Genomic DNA, 21,560 nt, shown 5'->3' with positions numbered 1-21,560 from the left:
AATATTTGGTTATAGTCCATTGTAGGTTTATCCTTTGCAAACTAAAAACCAAGTAATGGCAGCCATTCTGAAAATTAATGGCAGTCATTTTGAAAATTAAATTGCTTGTTGTTTTACCAAATTCCACATCAAAGGCACCATCCCTCACCTATCAACCATTTACTAAATGTTTTCTTTATCCTAAAAGTTACCACTTAATATATTGGGAGGCTGTGTATAGCATGACAATTCTCCATGTCAGTGTAGTTAAGATTTTGAATTTTAATTACTTTAAAATTGTGCAGCTTTGTCTAAATTAGTATACAGCTTCAATTTTTCAATTTGTCTATATATACTTTCCAATGACATCAAGTTTTACTCCATAAAAGAATGGAACGAAAACAAAAAATTTACTGAACTATAGCATTAAATTGTCAAATGTCCCACATGAACAGATCAACTTATTAACTAGTTCAAATTTGTTAATAAACTAGTCGTTCTTATTTCAATTTTCAGCATAAAGACAAAGTATTGACTTAATGAACTAACAAACAAACTTTAGGAGCTTCTATTTGAAGCTCACTCAATGATTGTAAAATTCATACAGATTGTTTTCGGTCTCAAATAGTCAAGGTGGAGTTAATTACCGTAACAAATGTGTGCATTTAGATGTTTGGTTAATGCCGTTAGTTATGATAAACCACAGTTCAATTACCCAGATTTTACTTTTAATCAACCTTTACTTTCCAAACTAGTTTAATGAATGTGTGCATTATAATTAACACCCTTAGTTATGATAAACTCCAGTTTAATTAACAGGGTTGAACTGTAAGTCCACTTTTACTTATATTACTTCTTGACTAGGTACAAGTTAAATTTAACACCCTTAGTTATGATAAACCACAGTTTAATTAACATGGTTTAACTGTAAGTCCACTTTTACTGATGTTACTTCTTAACTAGGTACAAGTTGAATTTAACACCCTTAGTTATGATAAACCAGTTTTTAACAGTAAACTTTTACTGTTGTTACTTCTTAACTAGATTTCAGTAAATGTGTGCATTACAATGTAGGATGGTTGATTAACAAAAGACATGTTAGTTTATGCTTAAAGTTATGATTAACCGAAGTTATTGACAAAGTTTATAAATACAGACCTATTATCTAATGTTATGACATAATAACTTCTTGTCTATAGAGCCTAATAATGACAGAAGCTCTCAGTTTCTATAACCAATTCTCTCAAGCCTTCAGAGGCGAGTGCTCATGGGGGCTAGCGGAGCTACGTCATCCTTGAGCCTGCACGAAAGTTAACTCATAAATAGCTAAGGAAAGAGTACTGATCACTTATTTGCCGCTGTACTGGCCCTATGAATGGAAACCACACAACAAAAGGGGCCATTAAAAAAAAAAAAACTAAACAAAACAGATGGTAAGCACTATGGGTATTGCACAGTTATGAAATATAAATAAACAAAACTTGGTTAGCAGAAATGGGTACCCGCTAAAATGTTCATTTCTTGTGACAGGTACCCTGCTAGTTATTGCTTACCAAATTATATGAGCAAGATTTTCTGCTGAGCAGCTTTCAGAAAAAAATTGGTCCTATGTGAAAACAAACCTTACAAGAACCAGTGGTGACTCTGGAAGAGATGAACTAAACCCCGTTCACACTAGAGCAATTTAGCAAGGGTCCCTTGCTTAATTATAGCAAGGTTGTGGGATTTATACAAAATGTACCTCGTGTGAAAGGACAACAGTTTTTTGAGTGTCCAAGGTTCCTGGTCAAAATCTTGTCAAACATTGCTATATTTTGTTTGAGGGCCGAACCTATGAGAAAATCTTCCGCTAGCAGAATTTTTAACTAAAGACATGCGAGGAAACATCGTGTGAAGGGAACCAAGACGCATCTCTGGTTCTTGTCAGTAAATTGAATTAATTAAACAAGGACCCTATTTAACATCTTTGGATGTAATAGATGTTAAATTTGCATTGGGGATACAGAATATTCATTTTGTTTTTTTTACCCATATACACCGAGTTCTGAGAAAAAAAATCACAGGCATATTACTTGTATAAATATCTTTGGATGAACAACGATCCGTTCCCAGGAATGACAAAATTTGAACAAATTTGGTTGGAATAAGTTTGTCATTTTTCTAGTGAAGTGTTTTGGCCTCTCTACTTTAACACCTGACATATTATATTATGAGTACCGAAAAAATAAAAAACATACAATAAAAACACTAAATAAAACCTACAAGCTGTCTCAACGTTTCATCAACAAATACTTAAATAGGCATTAATATTTCTAAATATAGAGAACTAAACATCACTCTATGTAGGTTAATATGCCAGGTTTTTGCTTGACTGAACTCAACATGCTTTTGAGGAGTACATTGTACACCCATCAAAAATACTCGTGCAGAATCTGGCTGAGGCTGCAACGAAAATGGACTGGTGCCTTTTATGTATTGATAACCAGTGCATTACTGGTATACAGGGGACCTCAAAAAAATGGTCGCATCCTGACATTTTTCTACATCTTGCTTAATCGTTGTCCAAAAAAAATAAAATTTAATGAATTTTTAAGAAAAGAGGAATGTTTATATCTTAAATCTGTTTATTTAATAAATAGTGGTTCATACCTCACTTGAATGCAAATATCAATCAGATTGAACTATCAATCATTAACCCTAGCCCAACCCCATTCATTCCTTAACCCCATAGTCTTTGGCAATAGGCCACGAGACAAGCCAATGTCTTCCAAAACATTCCATGCCTGACACTTCAGGGCAACAACAATTGCCTCCATGCCCCCTGGTCATTGCCTCGGAGCCCCTTAATTATAATGTTCATATTTACACTCCCTTGAGGTGCCCTTAAAGGCAGTGGACATTATTGGTAATTACTCAAAATAAGTTTTAGCATAAAACCTCACTTGGTAACGAGTAATGGGGAGAGGTTGGTAGTATAAAACAAAGTGAGAAACGGCTCCCTCTGAAGTAATGTAGTTTTCAAGAAAGAAGTAATTTTCCACAAATTTGATTTTGAGACCTCAGGTTTAGAATTTGAGGTCTAGAAATCAAGCATCTGAAAACACACAACTTTGTGTGACAAGGGTGTTTTTTATGTCACTATTATCTCGCAACTTCGACAGCCAATTGAGCTCAAACTTTTACGTTTGTTATTTTATGCATATGTTGAGATACACCACTTCTACCTCCATGGATACACCAACTGTGAAGGCTAGTCTTTGACAAATACCAATAGTGTTCAGTGTCTTTAAAGTCATCTTTAGTGCCCGTAAAAGTGCCAAGCATCAGTGCCCAATTTCATGACTGTGCTTCACGCAGAATTCTCTTTTTGTCGTTATGATCGTATTTTAACTAAAGCCCAAAGGGTAGCGCTACTACAAAGGAATAGGCCTAACCCAGGGCAAAACATACTAAGCAATGAAACACATTGCCTAGCCGAGTTAGTTTACCAGCCAAATTAACAAGCAACATACTGCCATTGACTGGTCCCCTGTCAACAATTGCTTAGCACAAATATTTGGTAAGACACACTTTCTGCTTAGAGGCACCTGGCAGAAGGTATCACTTCTATAAATGCGGGCTGTCATGAAATGTGTGAAGATGCAAAACGTCCGATGTGAAATTTTTCATCAACGATCTTCAGAAGAAAAACAAAATTCCCACCCCTTTGCCTTTCATGTGAGGTATAAGCCACTCAGCTTAAGTTTAGTTCAATTCTTATTTATCTTTACACACAATGAATACCACTTCATGACGATGACTTCTAGTAACTGCACATCAATGTAACTAGAGGACATTTTGAATACACAATACTTCAACACCGAGTTTACTTCAGTAGTGTAACAACAACAGATTCCCCTAGATGTGTTTTGGCAAGCGTAACCAATAACTGTTTCGGTCACTGGCCAGTGGTTAACCGATGGCAAGTTCAACCGAAACAGTTATTGGTTACGACCACCAAAACGCACCCCTGGTCTTTCCCAAACCTCCGGCTACAGCTTTGGCTAACAGCCATACTGAGGCAACATCCAAATTCCAAAATGGCTGATAAGAGCTCCCCAAGCCGCAGCCGGAAGTTTGGAAAGAGGCCCCTTGATTTTTAAAGTAGTATTACTGAACACATTATTAGCTACACATGCAGGGGAGGGGGGCATTTATACATACAGTGTACTTCTTGGTATCTTTTTACAGTCATACTTGGAATTACAACATTTGGGTTTGGTTTTTCTATAGTACAGTAAACCTCGTTATAAATTACAGTGATATAACTTGGAAACTTCAGATGTCGACGAGGCCATATCCGAACTGGCGGCTACAGCTACGGCTGTTGCTAAGGTTGCTGCTAAGGAATGACTATACTTCAACACATGTTGACACGGATATCAAGCCGTAGCTGTAGCCGCTATTTCCTACACGGCCTTGATCAACATTCCCAAAGCTATAAATAACAACATAAATTCTTATTTTTTCTTGGTACACATTACCAAATTCTCCTGCGTAGTTCGTAACCTGGACGTGCAATCATAACACTCTTCAATAGGTGAGGTTTGCAGTAGCACCATTAAATCTCTTTTGAGTTGTGTTGGTTCTGAAAAAGAACCAGCGGTTGACTACAGTTGTCAACGACCGGTTCTTTGATGTATAACGTTGTATTTGATGAGCCCACGTCTAATACAAAATGATTGAACTGTTTTCAACCAATGATTCTTCTCAGAACCATCACAACTCGAAGAGAATTTTTTTTTTTTTTTTACCCACACTACGATGTGTGTTAGCACTGTATACTGTACACTGTAGTACTTTTCCCCCGAGTCCTGTGAAACAATATCACAGGCGTGTTACTCGGGTGGGATTCGAACCCACGACCCTTGCAATTCTAGAGCAGTGTCTAACCAACTAGACTACCGAGGTTGCCCGGTAGCTTAGAGGCAGTTCGAATCCTATGTTTTGGCAACGGGTACATCTCTTACAACTCAAAAGAGATTTACACACAGTGCTACGGCAAACCTTACCTGATTATACTCCCACCGTGCAAAGTTTCATCCAATGCTTATTAATTCTCTACTTGAATGAACTGCCAATGTTTCTATCAACTATGTCTGGCGCTGGCAAGATCATAAAAGCACATGTAGAGATTTTTTTTAAAGTAACCTTCACGTGAAGATTCTTTGGAACTGGCTTTTATCATACCCATGGTATCTTTGTTTCTCCCATGCAGCTATTCCATAAGTTAGTACATTATACACTCATTATATCTTCTCTACACAGTATCTCCCTGTAGTTTTTGTGTCTCCGAAACAGACGCACTAGTGGCCTGCCCTCAAAAGATACTACACATGATTTGTCAAACTAAATTCCGAGTCCAATTCCAAGAATGACAAACCACGCATTCATTTTTACACTAGTTGCGATTTTTCTGTACCCTGGGTTTTTTTTATGCTCATTTAACCGTACTCCGCACTCTGATTAACTTTGTCCCGGTGGTTTTGCCAGAACAAATTATTAAAGAGTGCAAAGGTCATCCGAAATCCACAGGAATTTTCCCTCTGTCAAACGTGAAAGGGACTTTTAGCTCCTTAAAGGGTCTGGGTCCTTTTTGTAGGTCAAACAAAACGCAATGTCCACAGATTTACATTAAACTTACACAGTTTGAAGATAATGATAGTAGAAAGCGTACCTTAAAATATTACTAGCCTAGGTGCTGTACTTTTTGAGAAATGAGTAAAACAAGTCACGAAAACAGCTTTCATCAGCTTTTACCAGTTATGGAAATAACCATAACTGGTTAATACGTTTTAACATGCTAAAATAATTTCTGGTTCACAGAGCCAAAAATTATTTTTATGACATTGTTTTACTCATTTATCAAAAACTACAGCACCTCGGCAAGTACTATTTTCAGGGAAGCTTTCTTCCATCATTATCTTCAAACCGTGTCAGTTTAATGTAAATCTGTGGACATTGTGTTTTGTGTCTTACAAACAGTACTCACATCCTTTAAATGGCAATCTTTACAGGCAAAACAAATCATGCGTTGAATCTTTTCTAGACTATGGAAAACACCATTTCATAAGTACCTATCACTTGCATATAACAACAAGACTGTATCAACCTCGCTAGATAACATTATATAACTTTTATACATCTTGTTTAGACATCCTAATAATAAATTAAATTAAGTACTTTTTTGTTTAAATGTTTAAATCACATTGTAATCACATGAACACATATACATTTCTTTCCGTTGCACTTGTTTCAGAATTATTGTTAATATACAACATAATATGACTGTTTTACAATCTATATACAAATTCATCAACACATTATGAAACTATAACATTTAGTAAATACACTTTATACAGTTTAGTACTTGAGGGGGGGGGGGTGGGTGGTTCAAGGATACGTGACCTGACTAGAGGATCCGGGAGTGATTGCAGTAAGACTATCTGCAAATATTGCTGACTACGGAATGTGACGACTATGCGCTGAAGTGACTGTGTAGTGCTCTGACTGAGGAAGGGGGAGGAGAGGGGTTAAGGAAACCAGGAAGGGGGTCAGGATCAAAGGTCAGACAGCGGGAAGGATACAAGTGAGATGGGGATTCAGAAGTGTAAAGAACTGCAACAGATTTCATGAAACTTTACACAACTGCGTAAGTCCACTTGCGCTAATCATTGAGCAAGTGGACTTACGCAGTTGCGTTAAGTTTTGTGAAATCGGCGGCAGGAGGAACAAAAATTACAGGTGAGGTTGAAGGTGAGACAGGTGAAACGAAGTAGTGAGATGATAAAGAAGAAAGCTTGGACAACAAGAAGACTTCGGATGGAGGTAGTTTGAGGACCGGAGGGGTGGGTGGCGAGTAGTCAGGGCTCAAGTCTTTGTTGAGCACAAACACACAAACCTACAAGAGAAGAAAAACAATGGGAAATGATTAGCACAAAAAATGTCTTAATAACAAAGATGTATCCAAATAAACTATACATTTATCATATTTTATTATTTGTTTCCTACGCTTAAACCTTTCTAAGCCCGGTTAAATAATCACATTTTTAGAGTTTGGCTACAAACGTACAAAAATTCACTCGAAGATGTCGCGAAATGCCGAACACACCACGATCACACAAAACACAATGAGACTATTTGAATATTAATATAGGTTTTTACCCATACATCGATGTGTGTTAGCACTGTATACTCAGTACTTTCCCGAGTCCTGTGAAAAAATATCACAGGCATGTTACTCGGTGGAATTCAAACCCACGACCCTTGCAATTCCAGAGCAGTGTCTTACCAACTAGACTACCAACTATTTGAGCCGCAACTAGTCAAGTAATAAATTTTACTAGTCGCCCAGGCTTAGTTCTTATATACATCGCTTGAAATCCTTGACTGCTATTGACAGTTGGAAACAGATCGATAGTTGGAAACTTACTTGTCACTAGGTGCTGTTTTTTTTCTTCTTTTTCTTCTTTACTTGTTCTCAATCAGCGTCTGGACTCTGTACACTAACTCACGAGCCACTTTGAGTATTGCCTTGGCATCATGCCTCTCTGCCATCTCTGAAGGGGGAATAAAAATACTGAATTACCGTCTCTAGTGTACCAAAGGTAGTTAAAGCCATTGGACACTTTCGGTACAGGAAAAAAGAAAAAGTTCACAGATTTACAAATAACTTACAGGGTTTACAGAAGGTTATGGTGAAAGACTTCCCTTGAAATATTATTCCATGAAATGCTTTACTCTTTGAGAAAACATTAAAGCAATATCAATTCTCGATATCGAGAATTACGGATTTATTTTAAACACATGTCATGACACGGCGAAACGTGCGGAAACAAGAGTGGGTTTTCCCGTTATATTCTCCCGACTCCAACGACCGATTGAGCCTAAATTTCCACAGGTTTGTTATTTTTTATAGAAGTTGTGATACACGAAGTGTGGGCCTTGGACAATACTGTTAACCGAAAGTGTCCAATGGCTTTAATACGATAAAAAGCAGAAAACATTCAAATGTATATTCGAAACAACACCCTAAAGATAAAAGGGCAAGTGACCCAGAAATACACAAAAAGACAAACTTATCACCTTTCTGTCCCTATCCAGATCAGGAACACGTGTGATTTGAGGCATTGCATGGTGAGGTATCAATGTATCTTGTTTAATATTCTACTTCCCCCGAGTAGATTTTGGGGAACTTGGGAGACTTCTCAGTTCTAAAAAAAACCGCCTTCTTATTAACTACTACCATAAACTTCTATAATAATAATAATAATAATAATAATAATGTTTTTATACTATTTAATTATTGTAAATCATGTGCAATTTGGCCTGTGGGCCACGAAATGTGATTCCAATAAAATGAAAATGAAATGAAAAAAAGGCGGAAGGTAGGAAATCCAAAACATTTTGTGCCAAACGTCAACAAGAAATATTAATAACTCCAGTTTACCGTTGAAGAACTTGATGATGTCTGTGAAGTCCATGTTGTTATCCAGAATGATATCTCTGTAGTATTCCACCAGCGCCAATGCAATGAAGAGTACAAAATCCCTGGAAGCACAGTGCTTGGCAGCCCAGATGGTCTCCCATACAACAAACGTGTCATCGTACACAAGCTCTGATAAATAAAAAAAAAAAAACAGACAAGAATCTTTGTAATTTGTTTCTTGCCCTTACACTGATGTGTATTAAGTATAGGATAATGCCCGAGGTGCGCGCCATTCGTGGGTAAGAATGGCCCGAGGGCGTGCAATATAATGGAGCGATTTAACAATAGCATGACGTCACAGGTGTGGGTTAAGTATTGTATAATCAGTACTTTCCTGATTTCTGTAAGAAGAAGAAAACCCCAGGCAAATCAATCGATTGGGATTTGAACTCATGACCTTTGCATTGCCATGAGTTCATTCAAACACAGTCTGATTTACGCTGAGGTGAGTGGATGAGGTTGATGATAAGGTATTCTGGAGCATTGTTGTGTAGGGCTTTGTTAATGATTAGGCAAAGGCTGTACTGAATTCTGGCAGCCAGTGGAAATTCTTAATATAGGAGTAATGTAATGCAGGTATATTTACTGGTGAGAGAGACTAGTCTGGCAGCAGTGTTTTGCAGGCTGCAGACAGATCATTTGGTTTCAAGACACTGGTCACTATTGGTAATTGTCAAAGCAACATATGCACAAAATAACAAACCTCTGATGAAATTTTGAACTCGATTTATCGTCAAAGTTACGAGATAATCAGGGAAGAAAAAACACCCTTGTCACACGCAGTTGTGTGCTTTCAGATGCTTGATTTCGGGACCTCAAAATCAAATTCGTGGAAAGTTACTTCTTTCTAGAAAACTACGTTACTTCAGAGGGAGCCAATTCTCACACTGTTTTATACTGTCAACCTCTCTCCATTACTCGTTACCAAGTAAGGTTTTAAGCTAATAATTATTTTGAGTGATTACCAATAGTGTCAACCGCCTTTAAAAGATTTCGGACAACTTTTAAACTTACCTCTTTTGAAGTCCAGTAAGAACCATCGATAGCAGAAATAGAAATGAGTGTAGTCACCGTTCTGATGCATCAACTCAAAGATCTCAGAGTCGAGAATCTAGGGATCATAACATCAAACAATCAAATTATCCCACAATGTTGTGACTGTGTTACAATTCATTGAATGAAAGAAATAGAAGTGGAAATAAGGTTATTTACATTACATAACTATGAATTAAAAAAAAAATTAAAAACACATTTATTGTGCGCATTACACCATAAAATGTTCAAAAGCGCATTACAAAAATCTACAACAGCATAAGAATCATCACAATCAAGAAAAACAACAAAGAGTAAAAAATAACATAGTTACACATAAAATAACAAATTAGCCAAAAGCTAAACAGTATTAATCATGAAATTTGTATCTCTGATTAAGAAGAATGACATACATTTAACGGTATTGGTAACAATTGTATAAACAGTTTGCCGTAACGGCATGTATATCTACATGGCTGTGCAGATTTGTTCTTTGAGAACTTGCCATTCTTCTTAGTTTACTGTAAGCATGGAGAGTAGATTTCCGAAAGGGAGACTACTTTTGTTCTGAAAAGAACTGTCCTTCTTACTAAATACTACCTAATTACTACCTAATTGTTTGTTATCTTCCTGATTATGAAATCAAGGAGCGGTAAAAAGAAAGTACTGAATACAGTAGGCCTGATGAAACCTATAGAAAGAATACTATTATGAAAGGTTCAGTTTTACAAACACGAGGAAAACCAAAAGTATACAAGGACACTTGGGTAATTAAATGTTAATTATGAGTATCGGGAATGAAGCCAAAGGACCCTTAATGAGCACTGTGACCCATAAGCAAAATATATACAAGCAAAATATAAAAGAAAGAAAATGAGGAAGAAATGTCAGTTATGTGGAGAGCATGGAAAAACATGCACTAAGGTAGCAATTAAAAACAATATCCACAATGCAATTCAAAGATTAAAGATTTAAGATTCACAATATTTGTCGTGACAACAACATGAAATTTGTTTTCAATGTGTACAAGGAGATAATAATAAAAGAAAATGGGCATATAAAAACAATAGACAACACAAAGTAAAAATGACAAAATTACACATGAATATACAACATATTTAAAATGCCCCAAATAATCTTGACCATCTACTGTTAAAAACGTAGCACTAAGCAAAAAAGGAATCCTTAAACCTGTTGGTCTTTAGACCCAGTCGTCAGACCCTGCCTGAGTGATTCTGAGTAATTTGAGGGTTAAAACAAATAAATAAGCTCCAGTCCGTGATTATTGCAATGAGGGTAACAGATGTGAAAGGCAGGGAAGAAACGACTGAGCCAATGTCTGAAAGGACAACAAAAACCCATGCACAAGGCTCTGATCTGAGATGGGAATCGAACCAGTAGCTGAGTTCATTTAACTTTTTGCAAGATAATCTTGCATTAATGGTGCACAACTTTTGCAATAAATAATGCGCAAGTGGACTTATGCAGTACATAAAGTTTTGTAAAATGCAGGGCGAAATACCTCAACTTTAAAGAACCCAATCCCCAAATGGAGTCAAGCACCTACTCAGGCATAATATTTTATCCCTGGTAAAAGCGGGAATATTTTACCAAATACAAGGCCTGACCTACACGTACAAATGGTGTAAGCTCTAATAGATTTTTCAGGCTATTTAAGCACAGTGGTTCAGATTTTTCCAAAGACAAAAAAATCGGAAATCAGACTGAAGCAGTAAGAATATCATGCCTGCACCTACCTGTATGAGCGACCTCATGTTTGCAAAGTGTGTATCCATTGCCCCACCGTGGGGAAAGTTCTTACTCATCCTCTTCATCAACTCACAGAAACAGCTGTACGTCTTTGCTTCTACAAAAGTGACAAATCACAAAACAAGTTTAGTTTTCAGACTTGCAAACGTGAAAGTGGAGTAAGAGACCAGGCCACAGCTACAATGTAGGGTTTCAGAAAATAAGAAGGTTTTATGAGGCACTCAACATCTTTGGTAATTGTCAAAAACCAGTATTCTCACTTGGTGTATCCCAACATATGCATAAAATATCAAATCTGTCAAAATTTTGACTCAATTGGTTGTCAAAGTTGCAAGAGAATACTGAAAGAGAAAGACACTTGTTACACAAGTTGTGTGCTTTCACATGCCTAATAAAAGGCTTCAGGCCTGAAGTCATTTAATACTTGAGTGAGAAATTACTTCCTTCTCAAGAACAACATTACTTCAGAGGTAGCCATTTCTCACAAATTTTAAACCATCAACAGCTCTATTGCTTGTTACCAAGAAAGTTTTGAGTAATTTTGAGTAACTACTAAAAGCGTCCAATTCCTCTAAACGAGAGCATACAGATAAAGTTGGGATATAAAGGACCAAGGGACAAGACCTCACCATCGTCAATAATGACCAGCAGCGGTGCCACCAAATCGCACATTCCCTGTACGTATCCAACGTCCAGATGCTCCCAGACGTAGCTACACATGATATTCCGTAGTTTCTCCAGGTTGGTATCGTTGAAGTAGTGATAGTTACGATCGCAGCGCTGGACATCCTTATCCACACGGTGTAGATTCAGACTGAATGTATCCAACAGCTCCGTCTGGTTTCAAAAAAAATATATATTTGGGTCAAATTTCATGGCGCTGATTAAGCAGGGAAATATTGCTTAACAACTTTCTGCTTAGCAGAAATGAGCAGGATACCAGTCACAAATTGTATACATGACAAGGTAGTTTGCCTAGTAACCTTATTCTGGTAAGACAACCAAATGGACCTATGGTATTAATAATGCCCAAAGAGGACAAATGATGCCCCAAAGTGCAGTTGTAAAAAAAGGCATCTGGTGGTCAAACCCCACACCGTAAAGGCATGGTGTTAAGCCCCGCCCTTCCCCCCTCCAAAGCATCAACCTATAACTTGGAGAACACTGAATCCATACATACTGTACAAGGTATAGACCTTTTCCATTGTTAATAAACAAATCCAGCTGCTTGGCATGGATGATCGAATGATAGCAAAACATTTAATCGCGTTAACCAAATTTAATTCAATTTTGCAAACTTTCAATTGAATAAAATAACCCCCATGATTGGTTGCTTTGTTTTCCTAAATTCAATCATGCCTTTTTCCAGTCGGCAAAAACTTGGGCTGTGACGTTGCGATAGATAGGTCCATAAAGCAGGACCTATGAAAGCTGTCTTACCGTGTACACTCCCCCGTTAGATGAAGCCGGAGATACAGCCATCCCCTCTGCCGTCAGATGACTATTCAGCGTGCTTGAGATAATATCCTTCTTCATCGTGTCCACATGTTTACTCTCCTCGACACCAGATGCCTCGTCACCATTGCACAGTTCCACTCTCACCCCACCAGCGTCCTCCACCTCATGGTCGCATTCCTGCCCAACGTCTGTCTCGCTGCATGTCGTGCTCCGATGCTTCAGTCCGTCCCTCGACTGAACGCTGGAGGAGCTGGCGATGCTAGCTCCCATCCCTTCGTCCGTCGAGGTGTCGCTCTGTTTGTGTTTCAGCGACGAGTGTGACCCAACCATCTCCTTGTCGGGACTCTGGCACTCGATGACGACATAGTCCTCTCGCTTTATCATCTCCTTCTGTTCCTGAGACATGTCCTCCGTGCTCGACCGCACTTCGCCCGCTTCTAAATACTCATCGTTGTCTTCTTCCAGCTCGAAGACCTCGCTGTCGAGACTGGGGTCGTGACCTTGCAGGGGGATCTGTCCCTCCGAGCTGTTCTCCGATGAGAGTTTTGCGGCTTGGTTGTCTCTGTCTCGCTGTTTGATGATGGCCTCGACAGCCATCCACTCAGCAACGATCTGCTCATAGGTCATACGTGTGTTTGCGTCGACTGATCTTCGCTCATCTTCTGTTGCTCCGAACTTGTAATGTCCCAACATGTATGGCCACACCTAAAAAGAAAAAGGACATGTTATTAGCAACAATGTTTTAATTGCTTGTTTGAGACTTCAAGGTTTTATAATTATTGTTAATGGAAAAATAAAAAATAAATTACTAAATGTCTTAAACCAAATAAAGTTAATTCTGTAAAATTTGTGTCAGTTGAATAAGTCCAGCATCTTCAAACTCTGCCCGGCCAAATTCAGATTTGGTTGAAACAGCTAAAAAATAACAGATGAATTACTTAATATATTTCTAAAAATGAAGTGGAATCTGAAAAAGTTGTGTCAACTTATTAATTGCAGAATCTTGAAACTCTGCTTGACCAAACTCGAATACGATGGAAACAGCTACGTCATTATGGCCCAACCAAACCAATTACAAAAACCTTAGAAAAACTTTCTGGCCAGAGTAGTCCAACTATTCGCCTGTAGTTTAAAGCAGATGCCTTTAACCACACAACAGTTCAAGGTGTGGAGTGACAAATTGTTCTCACCTCTTTTCTGATGTTATGAGCCACTCCTCCAAAGTAAACCAATTGCATCACCTCATCTTCATTTACCTCCTACAATAATAAAAAGAACAAAAATAAAACCACTGCAGTTTCAACACATTGGATCTTTACAAAGTACTGTATTTAGAAGGTTAGTGTTATCTAGAGGGCGCTGTTTAGTGGTGACCACCACTGGCTTTATTGTGCTCCGTCATGTTTTTATTTTATTTATTTATTTGTTATAAAGTGTTTCAACAGGCTGGCTTTGCTCTACATACATGCTCCTCAACATCCCTCATTCTAAACACCCTTCAGAGACCATTCTTTTTTGCTGGCTGGACCATGTCTTTGGAAAGCTCTCCCACTGAACCCATGTACCATAGACAATAAACTAATGCTTTTTATGGGAGAGATTGGCTGTTGCTAGCTTGGCATTTGTACCCCCTTGTGGGAGTTTGCAGAGTTCCCTTGACGGGAAGATCATCTAAACAAACAAACAAACAAACAAACAAACAAAACAAACAAACAAGCTACCCTCAAAGGACGCCTTCTTTTTTGTGCCCCATTTTTAAAAACAGGAAAAAAAGGATATGTTTTAACGATCACAGACGAACAAAATGTTGAAAAAAAAACTAGCCGGTTGTCTTTATGTCAACTATCCATTTTGAGAAAGAAAAAAAAGAAGAAAAAAGGGCTCTCCTTTTTTTTTCCCCGTAAGGGCAGGACGCCAAACATGTTTAGTTTAATTTTGCCATTTGACTCACCTTTCCAGCCTCCATGAATGATGCCCATTTCTCGGCAGTCAGACTCTCTGATGCATCCAAACCGATCACGTTAGCGTCCACCAAACCGGATAAATGAGTACGTACCGTGCGCAGATGTCGACAGTGGGCTAGCCCTATGGTACAGGCAAATAAAAAGTCACGATAAGAAACAAAATTAAGAGTTCCATTCCCTGAATAATGAAACACAGAATCTTTAGTGGATATGTCATCATGATAAAAGGGAAGAATTGACAAATGTGAAAATTCCTGAAAATGGAGCGGTGACCAATGGAAACTGGTCCCTCTATATGAAAACTCTTCCTATACATAGATCTGACACACGATGTATAATAATAATAACAATTTGGGGGCTAATCATCCTTACTCGCAGCTATGAGGTGAATTGCGAAGGACACGGCTACAACGTGTTTGAGAAGCTGGCATGCGAGGGCGCCTTTGGCTGCCAGCCACATCAACCCATTATGACCACAGAGCACAGTCAAGAATGAAAGTGTTTGATTTTTCCCGAGGGAGGAAAACCGGATGGTCTGGAAAACCCTTGTGGCACAGCAGAGAACCAACGCACAACTCAACTCACAAATGGCCCTGGCCGGGAATCAAACCAGGGTCACCTTGATGAGAGGTGAGCGCTTTACGCACAAGCCAACCATGCCACCCTAAATGTATGCAATAAAATATACAATATGGCCCTTTTGTGGCAAACAGCCTAACGCAACATTTTTGGGGAAAACAAGCAACTACTGAAATAAAACGGGATGCAAGTGTAAAAGAGGTTCAGATAGGACATGCTCACATCCATACCTAGTATACCTTTGCAACTTTGAAATGGCAAAAGAGCTCTCACAAATTCCCAGAAATGATCTTATATAGACAACATATAAAATTATAAAATTGGGAGTTGGGATGAATAATCCAGTCACATTTATGGTAGACTTACATCCATAGAATGCTCTGGATATGATCTGTTTCTTCATAGTATCACACAGCAACTTGATTGATGACCTGTAAACAAATAACAATTAAATTACTCAGGCTTGGTAGTTGGCCCTTGGTAAAAGTAGGGAAACTTGTACAAGAGCAGACTAAAATGTGTTGTGAGTTTTTGCGGTTGTGACCAATCGTTGTTTTGGTTGAATTGGCCATTGGTTGATCACTAGCCGATAACCGAAACAGTTATCGGTTAGAGCCGCAAAAACAGTTTATTGATCAGCATCAGCCATGCAAAAACTCTCCCACTGATCAGTAATATCAAACACCCTAACACACAGTCTCGCGATTGTAGGCTAAATGACGGAGTTTAATATACAAGAGGGCGCTATTTCAGACATAATGTATTGGCTATCGGGTAGTTTAAAATCCAAGATCACAGACTTGGAACCAAGTCTTAAACTATACAAGCAAAATACCTATTACTAACTCCTAATGTAGTAAAGTTTTAACAGAATTTTCTGACTGTTTAATGACAATTTTCATGTTATAATTCAGAGGTTTACAGCTACTCCTTAAGTCACATGCCTGAAAAAATGTCTCCATTTTAAAAAAGAAAGGTTGGTAATGTAAAAAATTGAAACTGACCTTGAAGTAGCGGCAACAATTGCTGGTATTTCAGTATTCGGTGAGGAAGGAGAGTAGATACGAGACGTTGTGGCCGTAGGGCTTGATAAGACCTCATGTTGCCGGATCAGCGTGTGTCTCGGACCGCTGTCTCTTAACATCCAAGGAAAACCTCCTGACTTTCCCTTCTTGGGGTCAATCATGTCTTCTGGAACTGGCAGAATAAAAAAATCAATGTTAAATCTTAGGCACACGCTGTCGTTTGAGCGAACACCCTCGGAGAGAGGTCAAAAGAAACTTGCTCATTGGCCTGTTGTGTGCGATGCACGTACATGACATGACATAATTTGTGTTCATAACTTACACACAGTCACCAATTGTTTATTTTTCTGAAAATACATTTCTTTTCCATTTGCCATAATTTGTTCAGAGAAAATAAATCTTTCTATTAATTTGTAGTTTTTGTACTTTTGTTGAATTCAACTTGTCCCCGCCATCTTGGTATAATATGCCTGCAGCCGGCAACTACGTGTACATGTATGTCATGACAACTTGGCAGCCAACACCCACCTTGAACACCCAGCAGGGCGGATATGTGCGCATCACAAATCTTTATTATTATTATTATTTATTCATAAATACCCCAGACAGTTTAGCTATTCCTATTGGTGGAGAGCGTGTCACGTGGGGGTGTTTAAACGGTTGATAATGATTAGCTGGAGCTGTTTATAACCGGTTGTATTTAGATACGTTTGTGCAGGTTAGCCCACAACGTCGTTCCCAGGGGTGATTGATCTCGCCGAGTCATTTTAGCCCATGGATACGAGGATTAATTACGCACACAAATACATACCTGAAACTGTCTCATAAAAATGCACCACGCTAGACGTCAGATAATTTTTTACAGAGTTTCCTACTTTATTACGTCTTTTACTGAAGTGGCATTTATGAATGGCAATAAAACATGTATTGACTCGTTCTTAATTGGCCGTTTAAAACCTTGCAGGGTTGTGGCCGTGTGATAAAGGCCCGAGCCGAAGGCGATGGCCTTTATCGCACGGCCACGACCCTGCCGGTTTTAAACACCAGATTACGAACTCGTCGCTACCCTTTTATTCCCTTATTTATCCACCAGAGAACCGCTCCATGCTAGTGTTGCGGTGGCTGACATCGACAGGAACAGACACTAGTAAACGTGGTGGCTAATCGAACGCTCTCATGTAACTTTACTAACATGTGTAAGCTAATATAAGATGATTTTCTTTTTCACTTACCATACTCTGCCTTGAATGCCTTGATAATCCTGAACACATAATCCGTGGCTTCCTCTCCCTCGAAGATCTGCGTGCCTTCCTTTAAAGTTGAGCTGAGCGGTGACGTTTTACGGCGCAGTTTGGGCAACACCTTCCCCTTACCCCTCTGAGACCATAGAGGAGGATCAAGCTGTCCCCTGGGGAGGAGACCGTTCTCAAGGCAGGTCAAGAAGGCCAGGAGGTGACCGCCTTTGGGGAAGTGTATGGGGGGATACTGCACGCCATCCTGGCCGACTAGGACCAGTGTTCCACCGCTGTCAGCTGTGGAAGACAAACGTGAGAGATTTCGTTTCATTTTATTTATTTAAATCTTTTATTTTAAGATATTAATTGTTCCTATCCAACAGAGGATCATCATAACAATAACAAAGATCAGTAAGAGGATGAGAATAAACTATAAATAATAGTAAACTTGCGGGTACAACTATGTAATCAAACTCTTGTGAGGGAGTGTTGGCTCTGAAATAAGCTGGTCTGGTGTAGACTGTTCGAAGACGAGCACAGTATACTGTTCGAAATGTTGAACAGTATAAAATGTAAAAGAAAATACTATTATTTATAGTTCATTCTTATTCAAAGATGCATGTTTGTTTTAAGAATGTATATTTGGAAATTAACAAACAAACAAACAAACAAACAAACAAACAAACAAACAAAAAGTGAACTGAGGTGGCTACAGACATGACAGAGGGATGCAAGTTCAAACAACATGTAGGACCAGCTGTAAAGGGGACTATTAACAATAACACAGCATACATGTATAGAGGTGAAATAGAACAATCACAATAAGATGATATCAGTAGGACTTGAAACTTTGCATGGAGGAAATACAATATGGAAAGGTTTGCGGTAACACCATGAAATGACAATCTCTAAATGAGTTGGGGTGGTTCTGAAAAGAACCGTTGGTTTCAACTCGTTTTTGTTTTGTTTTCTCCAGAAGACGATCAGATATCGAACTGTGAGTTGTAACCAACGGTTCTTTTCAGGACCACGCCAGCTCATTTAGAGATAGTCATTACACGGTGTTACCGCAAACCTTTCCAAGATGATATCAATAAGGGAAAGGCAAGTGTTCTCCATGAAATGGCCTCTGTTGTCTCCGTCTTGGCCGCTGTTGCCCTTGGGTCTAAGATTTTCCAATGGAAGTGCCCTTTGCAAAATAAAAATGGTCTTGCCATGTCCTTGGTTTTCCTAATGCGACTTACGCTGTTGATGGCAATGTAGATACACAATATCCTCCAAGTTGACTGTCACTGCATAGTCCCAGTAGATACTGCAATTGAAGAATGAAAAACAGTACACATTATTAATTATCCGGTACATCCCGAATGTCCCCAATCTTAAGAAATTTTCTGTCCAGTCTGCTAACATGGGTAAGAGTTCATGGGCGAAGTTAAGACACGTATGGCAATTGGAAAATTAATTTCATTAATAATCATTATTATTAATCAATTTATACTTTACCAACTATATTCTTGTTCTTTTGAACCAGAACATAAGAAAGGGAATAAAAGAGTGGCGACGAGTTCTTAAACAGCCTTTTAAAATCGGCAGGGTCGTGGCACGACTCTGCAATGTTATTATACGCCCTTTTAAGAATGAGTCATTACCCTTTTATTCCCATTCATTACTGCCCTTTTTTTAAGCAATTTTTTTGTTTACAATTATAGACAATCTGTTTCTTCTAGCGAAATTTTGAAGTTTGTACATTTTCAAAAACTTTATAAAAATTCTGTTTGGTGCAAGTTAAGTTGTGTATATACATACGTGCGTACAGGTACGAATACGAATACGATCACGCTCAGGTACACTTACAGCTATAAATTGCCTTCCGCATAAATAAATTGGCATACATAAGCTTGCGCGCCAAACATGCAAAGGATCACCCCTGGAGTTATACATTCCAAGGAGCTTTTGGGAACAATATTCTAAGAGAAGTATGTCCAAGAGAAAGAATTATTAAATTTTGAGAAATATGCAGCATTCTTTGTTTACCAGGCAGACTTTGAAAAGTCTGAATTAAGATGATAAGAGTCAAGGAAGACAAGCTCCAAAGGCTTTTTCATTCACAATCAACCTTTACCCTCGCATGTACCCATTTATAAAATACCCCTGTGTGAAGGGACGTGTCATGACCCGGATTCCAACCCACACTATGACCTTCAAGGTAGTGGACACTTTTGGTAATTACTCAAAATAATTATTAGCATAAACCTTACTTGGTAACGAGTAATGGGGAGCTGTTGACAGTATAAAACATTGTGAGAAACGGCTCCCTCTGAAGTGACGTAGTTTTCGAGAAAGAAGTAATTTTGCCAAGAATTCGATTTCGAGACCTCAGAATTAGATTTTGAGGTCTCAAAATCAACCATCTGAAAGCACACAACTTCATATGACAAGGGTGTTTTTTCTTCCATAGTTATCTTGCAATTTCCGTCGACCAATTGAGCTCAAATTTTCACAGGTTTTTTCTGCATATGTTGAGATATACCAAGTGAGAAGACTGGTCTTTGACAATTACCAATAGTGTCCAGTGTCTTTAACCACCAGAACTTGAACTTGATGCTCTAAACCACTTGGCCATGACACCTTATATCAAGGCTTCGTTAATTTTCCTTCAATCATTTAAGGATGCTTTGTAGTGTTTTTTCTTCTTGCATGCACGCCTCCCTCGCAGGCAACTAGTCTTAAATGTGGAGGTGCTGAGTGATGTATGAGTGGGCGACAAGTTCAGGAGATAATCAGCCTGTAAGACCGGCAGACTGTAACAAACCGATGACAGATAAACCGTGAAAACACAGACATTACGTAGAGAGGTGAAGATAAGATAAGACTACAGGCTGCACAGTTCATATCAGGTGGTAAAAGTTCATTATTGTTTACATCAAGTGCAGGTGAACATGTATGTACAAATGTACATGTACGTACAAATGTACATGTACGTCTCTGTCTGTACCATGAACAACCTGGCAATCCCAGAGTATTTGTAGGGTGTCATGGCCGAGAGGTTTAGAGCATCGAGTTCAAGTTCTGGTGGTTACATGTAAGTCATCAGAGTATGGGTTTGAATCCTGTTTGTGACACTTGTGTCCTTGAGCAAGATGCTTTACTATAATTGATTGTCTTCACCTACGGGTTAAGATGGGTACCTGTGAGGGTAGAGGTTGATATTGTATATGAAAAAGCCTTCTGAGCTGCAGTGGCGCGCAGAAAGGCTTTTTCAAACACAATATCAACCTCTACCCTCGCAGGTACCCAATTATACCACGACAACCCAGGGCTGTATATTCCCCGGGCAGCTGAGAAAGATTACAGAAATGTTATTAGCCCAATGACCAGGCCACTAGTATTGAAAAGCGTGGTGATATGGTTATTTTAAAATGCACTATATACAATGTAAGAACTTGCTTTTATTATTAAACTGGTGACAGATTGGAACATAACAGGGAAAACCAAGAGATTTTACATTAAAGATAAAGATAAGGTACACCACAGGCTACACAATTCCCATTAGGTAATAAAAGTTCATTATTGTTTACATCAAGTGCAGGCAAAAGTACAAATGTACATCTCTCTGGGCACACAGGAACAGCCTGGCTGTATTTATAAACTGGTGACAGATTGGAGAAAACCAAGCAGTTACACAGAGAGGTCCAAATAAGCTCATCAACATGATCAAGATAGAACAAGTCTGGCAGTATTTATAAACTGGTGACAGATTGGAGAAAACCAAGCAGTTACACAGAGAGGTCCAAATAAGCTCATCAACATGATCAAGACAGAACAAGTCTGGCTGTATTTATAAACTGGTGACAGGTTGGAGAAAACCAAGCAGTTACACAGAGAGGTCCAAATAAGCTCATCAACATGATCAAGATAGAACAAGTCTGGCAGTATTTATAAACTGGTGACAGATTGGAGAAAACCAAGCAGTTACACAGAGAGGTCCAAA

General features: G+C 38.6%; 1 protein-coding gene across 2 annotated transcripts in view; it reads right to left on the bottom strand.

Moving 5' to 3' along the window:
• Positions 1–6,398: 6,398 nt before the first annotated feature.
• The window catches only part of LOC117290590 (small G protein signaling modulator 1-like), a 51,560-nt gene continuing 36,398 nt past the window's right edge, over positions 6,399–21,560 (bottom strand). For both annotated transcript variants that reach the window (XM_033772049.1, XM_033772050.1), the window contains 13 exons: positions 18,814–18,881; positions 17,567–17,866; positions 16,314–16,506; positions 15,676–15,740; positions 14,718–14,851; positions 13,957–14,025; positions 12,749–13,471; positions 11,938–12,145; positions 11,296–11,405; positions 9,521–9,617; positions 8,468–8,635; positions 7,451–7,577; positions 6,399–6,919 (listed from right to left, as the gene is read on the bottom strand). In XM_033772049.1, the coding sequence (XP_033627940.1) occupies positions 7,489–7,577; positions 8,468–8,635; positions 9,521–9,617; positions 11,296–11,405; positions 11,938–12,145; positions 12,749–13,471; positions 13,957–14,025; positions 14,718–14,851; positions 15,676–15,740; positions 16,314–16,506; positions 17,567–17,866; positions 18,814–18,881 (2,224 nt within the window). In that variant the 3' untranslated portion in view covers positions 6,399–6,919; positions 7,451–7,488. The remainder of the gene's footprint in view (positions 6,920–7,450; positions 7,578–8,467; positions 8,636–9,520; positions 9,618–11,295; positions 11,406–11,937; positions 12,146–12,748; positions 13,472–13,956; positions 14,026–14,717; positions 14,852–15,675; positions 15,741–16,313; positions 16,507–17,566; positions 17,867–18,813; positions 18,882–21,560) is intronic.

This window comes from Asterias rubens, chromosome 5 (genome assembly GCF_902459465.1).
Source record: "Asterias rubens chromosome 5, eAstRub1.3, whole genome shotgun sequence".
Lineage (NCBI taxonomy): Eukaryota > Metazoa > Echinodermata > Asteroidea > Forcipulatida > Asteriidae > Asterias > Asterias rubens.
This window is presented reverse-complemented; position numbering and strand designations above follow the sequence as displayed.